The 13,506-nt window shown below is 34.4% G+C and overlaps 2 protein-coding genes across 3 annotated transcripts in view; one reads left to right on the top strand and one right to left on the bottom strand.

Annotated features, from left to right (window-relative positions):
• The window catches only part of LOC128217181 (titin homolog), a 29,194-nt gene extending 20,523 nt beyond the window's left edge, over positions 1 to 8,671 (bottom strand). The window contains exons 1-2 of one of the 2 annotated variants that reach the window (XM_052924126.1): positions 8,533 to 8,671; positions 1,043 to 3,293 (exon numbers count right to left, since the gene is read on the bottom strand). In XM_052924126.1, the coding sequence (XP_052780086.1) occupies positions 1,043 to 3,230 (2,188 nt within the window). In that variant the 5' untranslated portion in view covers positions 3,231 to 3,293; positions 8,533 to 8,671. Of the gene's footprint in view, positions 1 to 1,042; positions 3,294 to 4,736; positions 4,825 to 8,532 lie in introns of those variants that run through there. The other variant, XM_052924125.1, reaches the window with a different exon arrangement.
• On the top strand, positions 4,956 to 13,189 carry LOC128217182 (uncharacterized). The gene is made up of 3 exons (XM_052924127.1): positions 4,956 to 5,075; positions 6,102 to 6,258; positions 7,550 to 13,189. The coding sequence occupies exons 2-3, from the start codon at positions 6,126 to 6,128 to the stop codon at positions 8,839 to 8,841; spliced, it is 1,425 nt and encodes a 474-aa protein (XP_052780087.1). The 5' UTR covers positions 4,956 to 5,075; positions 6,102 to 6,125; the 3' UTR covers positions 8,842 to 13,189.
• The last annotated feature ends 317 nt before the right edge of the window (positions 13,190 to 13,506 follow it).

The following is a 13,506-nucleotide window of genomic DNA, read 5'->3' as shown; positions in this document are numbered from 1 at the left end:
TCAAAAAAATATTTAATCAATTAGCTATGCTGACAATTTATATGCTTTTTTGGAGTGGAAAAACTTTAAAACCATTATTCATTTACCAAACATCTGTCATCTGCAAAGATCACTATTTTCACATCAACATGCTACATGTAAATGTTTGCCTTAAGGTAAATCTTAACTCAAAACTGTGTGTTGTTAAGCATTTCAATACATTAAACACATCAAAACTAAAATATGAGTCTATAATCTAAGATCTTTTGTCCTAAATTAAGATGCACAGGGCTTCCGTTAAAGGAAGTTTGGAAGTATATTACTCCCTAGAAATGGGTTAAAACTTCCAAAATTGATTCCTTGGAAGTACAAAAACTTCCATAATTTTGAAGAAAACTTCCAAAGTTGAAAGCTTGGAAGTACAAAAAATCAAAACCTTTTGTTAATATTACTTTTATAGTCATAATTTCAATCAGTTTAAGTGTTTTTAAGTAAAAGGAATTATAATAGTATAAGTTAAAGAGAAAATTATTTGATTTTTAATATATTTGTTGAAAAGTAGTTGAAAAAGATATTGTATTATGGAGACTTAAACTTCCATATTTTAGTGTAAAACTTCCAAAAGTGATTCACAGGAAGTTCATACTTCCAGTTTCAAATTTTTAATGGAAGCCCTGGATGCAGCAAGAGCCAGCAAATTGTTGCCTTCAATTTTACCCAAGAGCACCATACATGGATGTGATAGCTCACCTGTTATTGCAATCAATGGGCATATATATTTTAAAAAAAAATGAGGGGAATTGTCACTCGCTGCATAAATAATTGACACCTTGGTGCAAGAAGTCAATAATTGCCATTAAAATGCACTACACTTATTGACTTCTTGCACCAAGATACCATAATTACGAACTAGGTGAGGTTTCAGTGAAATCTTTTTAAAACAGGTTTTTTATTTACCGACAAGGTTAAATTCTAGCACATGGAATAATGATGACGCATAAAAGCCTGTGACAATACCTCAACATTTTTTTCATAGAAATAGTAAGAAAATTCAAGTATGGACCTTTATGAGCATCTGTATGCCGCTCCAGGTGACATTTCTTGTAGAAAGCCATTGTACAGCCATCTTCTTCGCACTTGTAGTTCTTCGGAGCATTTTGGTGTGTCTCGTTCAAATGAGAAATGAGGTTTCGCTTCGTTTTGAAGCTTTTCTCACAGCCCTCCACCTCACATGGAAAAGGCCTGTCGGTTTGGTGCGAGACCTCGTGAGTTTTTAGACCATTTACGGTTTTAAATGCTTTGTCGCATTCCTCCTGTTGGCACTTGTACGGCCGTTCTTCAGAATGGAGTTTTAAATGCCGTTTCATATTGTCTTCACTAAAAAATAGTTTGTCACACTCTGTACACTTAATGTTCCTCTCCCCCCTCTGTTCATGAATATGACGGATGTGCTTTTTCAAATTAGCTTTGTAGTTCGATTTATAGTCACACTGATTACAACTAAAAAGTTTGGGTTGATCCGGATAATGAGAAACTACATGACACTTTAACGAAGACTCGTACTGGAATTCTTTAGAACATTCTGGACATTTAAACGGAATTCGACCCTGACATTCTTCCATGTGTTTTTCTAATGGAACATCGCTACATTTTACATAACGATTACACATTTTACAAAACTTACAATCACTTCTGTCCTTGTGTTCTGTCGCAGAATGCTCATTAAGTGTATCTTCAGAGTCTGCTCGATGCTTGCATCGTTTGCACTGAAATATACCATGTATCCTCATATGGTTTATAACTAGGACCCGTTTCGGAGCACAATATTCACACTGTTCACAAGTATGAATTTTCGGCCTGGCTGACGTGTCTGGTTCCAAGCCTAAATCCTCTGGTTTACATTTTCGTAAATGCCTTGTGTGACCACCTTTACTTCGAGAAACATAGCCACAATGCTCACACTTTATTTTCTGTTCTACATACTTTTCATCACCCATTTTCTCATCATTTTCATCATGATCCTCCTCATCCTCTTCATCATTTTCATCGTCATTATCTACTGGCTTATTTCGTACTGAATCTCCATCCGTCCTGTGACTGTTCACACTTTCAAAACTTGTTTCTAACTCAGATCCAACATCCGACTGCTCATTGTCTGTTTCTAAATCAAGCATGCGATGATTGCTTTTTACTGATTCTTTAATACCTGTTATGTTGTCATTTGGTTCATCTGATGGCTTTTCTGCAATCTCATCTTTTTCTTCATCCTTAGTCACTAACCTAGAAGTCTCTTCCTTTTTCTTAGATTCAGCAATCTCTTCCAACTCCTTATTTACTTGTTTAGCCGTGGCCTTCTTTGGTCTCACTCGTTTAGGTTTTGTTTTACAATTTTCAACAAGTTTTTCCTCTTCCTTTTTAGCATTGTCTATAGTTTTTGAAACTGGTTTCTTTGATCTCTTGGTTGGTGTTGTCTTCTTCCCTGATTCTTTAACAGCATTTGTTTCTGTTTTATCATTAGGTTCTCCCTGAGGTCCTGAGAGTTTTCTTTTTCTACCAGTAGTCTTTTTAGGAACACTTTCCTCAATATCATCTGATTTTACTTTTCTTCTAGGTCCAGGTTTCTTCTTTTCAGTGATACTTATTTCTCCATTTCTTATTGGCTCAGAAGAATCTGTCTTTTGCTTTACAGGTTTTTTAGATTTAGGGGACTTTTTCTGGGTTATATCATTGGGTGTACTGCTATGAATATCGCTCAATACAGAGTCACCAGATTTGTTTTTCTTTCTTGGTTTCGTTTTCTTTTCTGGTGTGGTTTTCTTATCTTGGGGCGATTTCATCTCTAGCGATAATTTCAGTGAATCTTTAATTTTTATTGTTTCGGCAGGAGATATATGAACATCGTTATTCAATTCTATGTTAGTTTCAGGGCTTTTTTCAACTATTCTGTTGTAATTTCTTTTCTTTGGTGGAGTACCTTTATACGAAGAAATGTCAGAAATATCATCATCACCTATAACACTGCTACGCTCAGATACAATATCACTTTGGTTGTCGACAACACTACCTGACTCGTTAAAGCTATCATCTTTTTGAGATTTCGTAGTTTTTCGCTTTTTCGGAGGTGTACACTTAGTTGCTTGGTCCTCCTCAACTGGTACTGTGTTTAGAACTGCCTCAGCCCGTGTGTTTGGCACAGCCTCACCCCGTCGCCTTATTTCAGGCTTCTTCTTTGGATCCTTGATTGTCCTCATCTTTACTTCACCATACTGTATAGATTAGCCAAGTTGAAAGAATACATGAACCCTCACACTGACCTGAAATGTGACAATATTTGGTTATTATTGTTCAGTTTTCGTTATTTTTGTTCAATTGCTAATATTTACAGGTGTAGAATGAAATCCTTGTGCATTGTGTGATTTACCTGGCAGCTGAAGGGTTGAAACCATTTTGATAAAGGGTTTTGGGATGTTGAAGCCCTTTTGATGGCTCTCCTGACTTTATATTTGAGCAAAATGAATTGTCAATACTAACAACAAATAAAGAATTAACCAAAACCAACCAGTTCATTTACAATTAATCTGTGGACAAATCACATCCCTAAATGTTTTCTGAACAAATGATGCATCACAAATGCCTGATTGACCTTCAACAGGCGCTTTTAAAACAAGGCAATTGTGACTTTCTGAGATCTTCTCCTTTCCAATATCTACTCCCTTACTGCTTTATTATTCGCTTGGTATTTTAGTACAGTCCATAACTGGTGAGAGGGAATTTCATCAACGGGGTGGGGGGCTGTCTCTCAATATTTATGATGGAGTTTGGTAAAAAAACATACATTGGTATCCTACCATACATGTTACATAGCCGCCAAACTTCTTATTTACCTACAATTTACCAATAACCTGATATAAACAGAATTTAAATAATAGCATAATGTATCTTTTCATGTTTTTGAAAAATACTTAATTCTCAGAATAACTGCTAGACACATGTCTATAATACATGATTAGTGAACAATTGAATATATATCCTGACTGTAAGGAATCAGGCTTTTATAAAAACACTGTTAACAACACTTTGATAGACATGCATTGTTCAGTAATTGTTGTTAATTAGTCTTGCAAGTGAGAAATACTTTTTGAAGTGACACAGCAATTTGAATGCAACATCTACAAATAGCATCCGTGATCACACAATATTCAATATAATAACTTAGACAAGAACACATCTTTAAAGACATTTTGAAGTTTCACGATAAACATTTCAGCAGAAAGCATGGAGGACATTATCAAAAAAGTAAATAATCTTATAATTCATATATTTACAAGAATGACATTTGTTTCAGAAAATACATATTTAAAAATGTTTCAGACAAGATTTATTTTAAATAACCAACTCAATTTTAAAACCTAATATTAGAAAAACAATGTTTTTGTTATATTTTGCACAAAAAAAGAGAAATTCACTGTTCAACAAGTTGCAATTTTGCACTATTTCTGTATCGAGTTGGCCAAACTTATAAGGTAAACTTTGATTTGGTACGTTACTTTAAACATTCAAATTGGTGATAATGTATGGTTTAAAAACATTTTTTAACAAATGTATGTCTGATTATTGGACCCAATTAGTGTTTTGCATCAATAAACACAAAATAGCGATTTTTTTCGATATTATGATTTGCGATTTGCGAACAAAATATACCAAGAATACTGTAAAGCTCATTTAAAATTTCATTATTGAGATAGTAAATGACCTACTGCATTGTCATTTGATGTCCAGACGATCTCATTATGCAGAAATAAGCAGAAATAAAAGATGTCTACATTACAATACACATTCCGTCGGCCATTGCTAAATATAGCAAATCAATTCACTGAGCGGCAGCAAATGGCATAACTGGAGTTGACTGGCTACGGCGGATCAAAGAGACGAAGATTTTATCCAATGAAAATACTCGTAACATAGACAGGAAATGGCGCCAATGTACAAGTCACGGAAAGCCAATTTGTTGACAAACTTTCATTAAAAATATACGTGAATTGCCGGATCTTTGAAAGCAATGTTGCAAAATGACACCATATACGTTTTTCTTTAATGTAAGTACACACTTTTTGAAACAAACGGTAGGATTGTACGTGTATTGACATTTGTTTACATCTGTTATCAGCTGTTGGACAAGTGCGCGCTAAATTGAGCTGTCAACTCCCTAAATTGCGTCACAAAGAAAAGGGTTTACACCGAAACTGTGTTGGTAAGGCTGACGGATAAAACATATTACACCATTAATGGCTATATGGTGGCTTTGCAGTAGGTAATATCTGATTATTTTTTGTGGGGAACAATATATTCACAGTGATTTGGTGAATTTAATGACAATGTGGCACCATACTTTTTTATAGTGAATTGCAAATATGGTCAGTTTTATATATGTCAACGGTTTGACCACAATTTGTACATCTGTCAAGGTTTTCTTTGCATTGTTTATTATTGTAGTGTGTGGGTAGGAACCTACTGCCCTGTTAGCTCATTACTTTAAAGCGCCATGCTAGTGTTCTGGTAGGTGTGTGTACAGTACGTCTTGGCCCACACCATGCACACCAGACAAGTTTACTTTACCTTGTGTCAGACGTAAAATGCAGGAGTGCCTGGATTGGCCTATGAAATTAATGGTTGAATGAGTGAAGTGTGTGTGGGTAAGAACCAGCCGCTGGGAAAGCTCTTTGTTAGAGAGCTGTGTAAGTGTTCAGCCAGGTTAAAGCTCATTTTGTTATGCACAAGTCAATTGCAACCACGGCATCCCCAGTCCGGGGGTATACCAGGGATAGCCGGGGAAATGAGCGGTGGTTTTATCTTCCAGGCGGCCCTGCAATGCAGGGTGCATGCGGTGGTTTTGTCTTCACCTCAAGAATAACGGGGAATGGGTCTTACCTAAGGTCCCTGGCTTGCGGGGGAGCTGTTGTGGGTTTAAGCCCTACACCAGTCACTTGTATACTTTATTGCCCATCATCAGACATTTATATGGTTTATATGTCCATGACATCATAGTAACATGTTTTGACAATTACCTGTTTTATGGAGAAAACTAAACAAAAATAAAGGATTAGTTTTATTCATCATTTCAGACCATGCTTTTGATGTAACTGATCATGCTGGAATCTGCTGACAGTTTTTTGCAAGCTGATCTACTGGTGCAGTCAGCACTCAAGGGCTCAAAAGGCATTGGGACGGAGGCATCATTTGATAGCGGTTACAGTACATCACCAGCAAACCCAGTGCCAGGTAGGTTAACAATAAATGATGAATACATAAAATACATTTGGAAGCACCAGAATAACAGACCAGTGGTGTTCTTTGTCATGGACTGAAATTAGATTAGAAATTTTTATGTTAATCTCCAAAAGCGAAGGTCAAGATTTTAAATAAATACTTAGGGCTAGCTCATCAGTGTGAAAAATCTGGATAATGGTTAATGTACATTTGCTTGGTTATATATAATGTATGAAGATATATTTTTGAATTTATTTTTAGCTCGACTATTCGAAGAATAAGGAGAGCTATACTACTCACCCAAGCGTCCGCGTCGGCGTCACCCCTTGGTTAAGGTTTTGCGTGCAAGCACACATAGGTTAATATCTCAGCAACTACTTGAGGTATTTCATTGAGACTTTATACAATGGTACTCAACCATCCAACCTACTTAATTAACCAAATTAGATAACTCTAGTTTGCATTTAATGCCAATAATAGGCCTTTATTATTCGACTTAGAAATTCTGGTTAAGGTTTTGCGTGCAAGCACACATTGGTTAATATCTCAGCAACTACTTGAGATATTGCATTGAGACTCGATACAATGGTACTCAACCAACCAACCTACTCAATTAACCAAGTTAGATAACTCTAGTTTGCATTTAATGCAAAATAATTGCAATTTTTTATACAACTTAGAAATTCTGGTTAAGGTTTTGCATGTAACCACTTTTAAGTCAATACCTCAGCGAATACATCATGTATTGCATTGAAACTTTACACACAGGCTCCCAACCATTTAACCTTCTTATTTAATCAAGTAAAATAACTCTATCTTTCATATTATATAATTTTTGCCCCTTTATTATTCGACTTAAAAATTCTGGTTACGGTCTTGCATGTTAGCACACATAGGATAATATCTCAGCAACTACTAGATGTATTGGATTGAGACTTTATACAATGGTATTCAACCACCCAACCTAATTGAATAACAAAGTTAGATAACTGTATTTTGCAAATAATGGCCCTTTATTATTACACTGGTTATTCTGGTTAAAATGTTCCATGTAAATACATTTATGTTTATATCTCAGCACATCATGTATTGCGTTGAAATCTAATCTAACAGTGGTCCATGCATGTTTGGCCAAAACTTTTCAATCCTTACACTAAAAAGCGGCCGAATAGTCGAGCGCGCTGTCTCTGTGACAGCTCTTGTTTTAAAAGTATGGTACCTGTTTGATGCACCTTATATTAAAATAGATTGTAGCGTTATGAAAATCAAACAAATTTAAAAACGTTTATTTCACAATGCACAGGTTCATCAGGAGCTGGAGACATGAATCCTAAGATGACGACAGTCAGCCCCTCTAAAAACCCTTTCAGGGTCAACACGGACTCCAACCAAACCATCATAAGCCCTATGAAGTCAGGATTTGGTGCCATATTTAGTCCATTTAAAGATTCCTCTCTGAGCCCATTCAAACTTTTGCAAAGCCCCTCCAAGGGTACATTTGATGAGTGGGAGAAAGACTTGTTCGCCAACTTGGATGAAAATTTGTTTGGCATGGGTGATTTATCAGAAAATATTGTGGATGAACTGTTGAAATCCCCACAGGGCAAACTTCTGCTTGAGAGCAAGAATAGTCCCTCTCATGTGGTAAGAAGGTTGAGAATCTCGCCTGATAACCGACACAAGGGGCAGAAGTTTCAATCATTGAACAGTACAGATCTCTTCAACATTGAAAGTGTTGTGAAAACTGAGCTGATGGACACAAACTTTACTAGTTTGCGAGTGAAAGATGAGAGTACAATTCATGATCACATGTATGGACAACAGACTGTTATTGATATTTCTAATAGTGCAATAGATCGGAACAAAATGAGTGATACACCGATGAAACCTCGATTTTCCAGTATGGAAAACGCACCAATTCGTAAATTGTCGATGAGGGCAGTTGGTTCAACAGAAGTTAATGTTCAGCATGTTGTTAATGCACCTGCAAATATAACACCAATTCTTCATCTCCCTCAAACTTGGCCATCTAAGGATAAGCTGAAATTTGCAAGAATGCAGTTTAAGCAAGTACTGAATGACGCTGTTGAAAGGGAGTTAGCATTTAAAAGGGAAAAAAAGCGTTTGAAAAGCAAAAAAGTTGTAAAGAGCATAGTCGAAGAAAACCGGAAACAACTAGGTAATCGTTTGAAAATGCAGAGTGGCAAGTGTAATAAGAAAGGGAATATTGAGAAAAGTAAAGGCAAAAAGGTAAAAGCATACAAGAAAAAAAAGAAAGATACTTACCCTGAAATAAAGATGGCATTGACAAAGACCGGTGTCCGCCATCATCCACAGGTTGTCCATAGGGAGCCGTCCCCATTGCCCCCTCGCGTTCAGACATATGAAGACCCAGGATGGTATCCGAGTGATGACGAAGATGTCGTAGAACCATGGAATGGTCCACCACCATTTTACACCCAAATGAGTTCCGGTTTCTATAGCGATGAGTCTTCAGAGGCAGAAGAAAGTGAGGAGAAGGAAGAAACAGAAAGATACAGCTACGAAACATTATCGGGACGTCGGGTCACTTTAAAGAGACCTAGATTGTATTAAGGGCATTTTAAGGTTGTTAAAAATTTAACAGGACAATATGAAAGTCATGTGATATGTTTGTTTTTAACTGTGGACTGATGAATTGTCTTGTGGAAATATCAATCAGGAGTATTTATTTTTTCGCTTGAAATATGGTGGTATTTATTAAAACTGAATGAATTTGTTAACAGGCCTTCTTGTCAAGATTCCTAGCAGCAGTTGTTTTTCCTGGGCTGTCCTACCTGTTTTTAGACAAGATGTAACCCTAACCACAAAATAACATTTTTGTTGGGCCTAGGAGAGGGTTAAAAAAGACATAAGAAATCGCTCCTAATATTCTTGATAAAACGGCTTCTGGAAGTTTAAATTGTCATTTTTAAACAGATGTTGCTGTTTTACTGTTGTAATATATATAAGTGTATATTGTTATTTCATTCCCAACTAGTGCAGTGCATTACTGATAGGTGTATTTTGATATGTAAAATAGTTATACATGTACGAATGTTTTTGCATATACATGTACTAGTATAACCCAAAAATATAGTTTGTGAATGAATGATATTTATGAATAATGTGTTAATGTTAAACTTCTATAAATCAACAATGTTTTTGTTTCTTTTATAAAATTAAGTTAATTCTTATTTTAATACTGGGTACCTAAATTATTTCTTTCCGAAGAAAGCAAAAATTATAATGAAGATTTTCAATGTGCAATATATGCCAGTGTTTTTTTCTCTATTTGAAATGGAGTAAACATTTGGCGCCATTTACATTAATTACAATTTAAAAAAATACATTATATTTTTTTTTCACAAAATATCATTAATGTTCACAAATCTGAAAGTTAGTATATTTTACGGTATATTTATTAAAGGACTTCGAAATTCCTCATTCAGTTCCCTGCATAAAATTCATAGAAAGCAATATCATCAGCTCTACTTCTATCACTTCTTTTTATATGTAAATCATCTATTAAGTTTTCTTTACAACAGCCTTTAAATTCAACAATAAACTGACCTATTTTCTCATAGTATTGCAGAAGTAGATTGTTGCATGTATACTAGGCTACTGTGTGATATCAAGGTAGAAAAAAGTGTGTTATATGGATATTCTGTAGGATGTCCATTGTTTACGTTCAAATCTTGCAGTATTTTGGGCAGTAAATTTAATAGGTGTGAAAAAGATCACGTTATATAATTGTAGGCTTTGGGGAACAGCGATTTATATAAAAGCTTGGTGAGGGTTATTTTATTTTGTGAAAATTTGCTAAATCTGCTGTTAAAAAGATAGAAAAAAAAACTTGAATGTAAAACGTTATAGTATAGAAAGTTGTATTTTTTTCTTGTTGTAAATGCGCATTGTAAATTGTTATGTTTGTGACCAAAATTTTATTTTATTTATTGTCACGTTTTGTTATGGGATTTTTTGTGTTTAGCTTAGCTTCTGTAAATACTAGGTTTGCAACAACAGAAAATAGTAAAAAAAAAAAAATGGAAAAAGTTAACAATATTAAAAATACAATCTTGAATATATACAATAGGCCATACTGTATCAACCTTTCAGGGACTCGCTCATGTTTTTGGACCAAAAATTAGTTTTCCCGAATATGATTCTGAAAACACATTTCGAAGGCATTGATAACATCACTTGATTAAGTGATCATCCTATGATTCCAATCAAGCAATAAGCCATATGAAAATTGGGTTTCTAATGTTTTTCAAAATTGTAGTCTTCGAAGACGATATTTGAGCAAACATTTGTTATCGACATTTTTTGAAGGGTTCCAGCTGTCAGTATCTTAGTTTGAACGTTCCTAATGACTTGCCACATCATATTTTGTAATAAATCATTATTATTTTCGACACAAATGCATTTTACAAAGCAAGAACGAGTCCCATTAAGATTATTCTTATCAGTATAAAAGCAATCTAGCAAAGCCTAAATATATATAAAAAATACGGCACTTTCTGTTATTGGTGATATATTATAATGGAAATATGTTATTTATGATAATCTTTTATCTAAATATAAAAGATGAAGTGTATTCTACCATAAGAAATGTAAAATGAAAACCCACACACTTTAATTACTAAAAAATGTAACATTAAAGACTGTACATTCAAAACTTTGCTGTTGTCGTCACTGGCTTTCAAATCTGTCTGTTTAAATGTGCGTAGTATCTTTTTACATTTGTGTATGTTTCTATGGAAACCATTCAGAAGCAAGGTGCACATGAATGATAAACAAGGAAATAAACCAGTATGGCCTACTTTGAGGAATTTAAATAAAAGGTCAAGGCTCAGAGGCATATGCATATTTATTTTTTTTAAATCTTTGAAAAGTGCACTAAATCATGTTGATAGTTACTGTCTGCACCTCAACTGAGGAAATCACATATTATAACTATTTTACCGAAATTGCAGAATAAAATTCATTTAAAGTATAATAAATATTCTGCTTTTACATGGGTGCAAACCTAGGCTAGAACATTCAATGAAAAATTAAAAAAACGGACAACAAAATCTCACACCCACATAGACTCCTACACAAACATGAGGATAACTAAAAACGTTTAATGCTTTTGTTGTATAGCGTTAATAACTCGATTCAAGATTGTGGACTTCAAAGACAATATTTGATTATATATTAACATTTGTTGAAGTGTTCCAGCCATCAGTTACTTAGTTTCATCACTCAATGATTTGTCACTTTAATTTGTCATCCAAAAAAAAGTGCATTTTACAAAAACATGAGCAAGTCCCTTTTACTACAGGGATGTGATTTGTCCGCAGATTCGCGGATCTAATGGCCTCAGAGACCCCCCCCCCCCCCCAAAAAAAATAAAAAATAATAATAATAATAATTATTATTTTTACCTGAAAAAAATTATTTGGTTGCTTTCAGTTGTTTTAAGTTTATATTCCAGTTTGCTTCAAATTAAAAGTCAGGAGAGCTCTCAAAAGAGCTTCTAAAAAGCCATTTTTTCTTCTACAGCAGTGCGCTTTTGACCCAAAGAGCGCCCCTTAAACCCATGGCCGAAAATGTTTCAGCCCTCTAGCTGCCAGGTCAAACACATCCCTGTTTATATATGTGAACACATCATCTAATATTTCCCTTTTAAAAGATAACAACGATATCGTTTATCACATTCATAACTTCTACAAAGTTCTGAACAATCAGCCCAGTGAGACTCTCTTATCAATGATTGTATTATGCGATTGCTTTTTGAACTGGTAAATCTAAGAAGCAATATTTATTATTTGAAAACCAATTGTTTTATTGGTGACACAATAACACACAGCTAGTTTGAATTTGCGAATACTGGTAACACTTTCAATCGAGTTTAAAAGCTTGATCATATAATATTTGATCGTACAAAAATTGATGTTAAAGGGACTAGACACCATATGAACCCCATAAGCGGCAGAGGCTGCGCTATGTTTCATTTAAAATGGTGAAGAAATAGTGAAGTTCTCTTTGTTTAAAGTCTTCATTCGAAGCAAAATATTGCTTTCCGATGTAGCATTCATGACGCAATGTATCACGTGGTATAGAAACACTTGATATGATAGCAAGAAAAAAAGAAAATTGTTAAAAACTTACATACAAATTGATATCGTTGTGTAGCACACATTAGATCTTACTGATTTTTCACATTGCTTACGACACATGCATCTTTTGCAGATTATTTTCCAATTCGAAATTTACTGGGGTTGTCTACCATTTAAGTCCAAGTTTATTTAAAAATAGCATTGGTATATATATCTCAGTATCTGTACTTTTCACTTGACTTTCACATGTGCTAATTTTAAACAGGTTAACTCAGCTGAGACAGTGACCAAATATTCTTTTTATCATGTAAAATGAGGTTTTATTAGCCCCATACTATCTTATATTGACAATTCTATAGGCTCGTCTTGTCGAAATAATGTATTTGCCAATTTTGTGATGATCTGGTGTCTTGCCCCTTTAAGGTCCCATTCTTAATTAATATGTCTTATATTTATATAATAATATCTTATATTTTGATTAAAACATGTTTTTGATATTTTTTCAACTTGTATACCTTTTTTGACTTATAGAGTTCTGTGATCTAATGTACAATAAAGCACAAAAAACAGAACTGCACTGGTTTAACTCAATGTTATTTATTTCCTTCATATTTTAAGTTGCTAGATTTTCAAAGTCACAACTTAGGAATGTATTGTAAAAATAGTGATTAAATGTTGACATAAACTATTTTGATCTTTTATAACAATTAAATATAAAAAAGGATGCCTGTGTTTATTTTCATTTTATTTTTTTGTTCTGCAAAGAAAAAGATTTGAGGTGTCGTGGAAGCCTAGGCCCTTTTCATTGATGTGCAAACTTTCCCTGGCCATAACTGAAAACTAAGTTGAGTTCTGCCTCTAAATTGACTGCATTATTGGCCTCCATGTTGGAAGACGCACTGATTATTTTTACAGACCTTTGTTTCCAATTAATAACTTGAAAACCACTTGACTAAGAGTCTTCTCTTTGTATATTACATAAGTCATGGTCTGTAGTTGACCTGTACTGATTATGGGGTCAGTAGATCAAGGTTACAGTGACCTAGAAAACAGGTTTCAGGTAAAAAAAAACATGCAAAGACTTATAGTACCAGTAGTCCCCTATTTTTTACTTAACTTTGGTCATGGCAAGTAA

Source organism: Mya arenaria, chromosome 14, assembly GCF_026914265.1.
Source record: "Mya arenaria isolate MELC-2E11 chromosome 14, ASM2691426v1".
Classification (NCBI taxonomy): domain Eukaryota; kingdom Metazoa; phylum Mollusca; class Bivalvia; order Myida; family Myidae; genus Mya; species Mya arenaria.
This window is presented reverse-complemented; position numbering and strand designations above follow the sequence as displayed.

Coding starts and splice junctions, on each gene's coding strand:
- LOC128217182 (XM_052924127.1), top strand. CDS start 6,126: ATGCTGGAATCTGCTGACAGTTTTTTGCAAGCTGATCTACTGGTGCAG. Junction 6,259..7,549: donor ACCAGCAAACCCAGTGCCAG/GTAGGTTAACAA, acceptor CACAATGCACAG/GTTCATCAGGAGCTGGAGAC.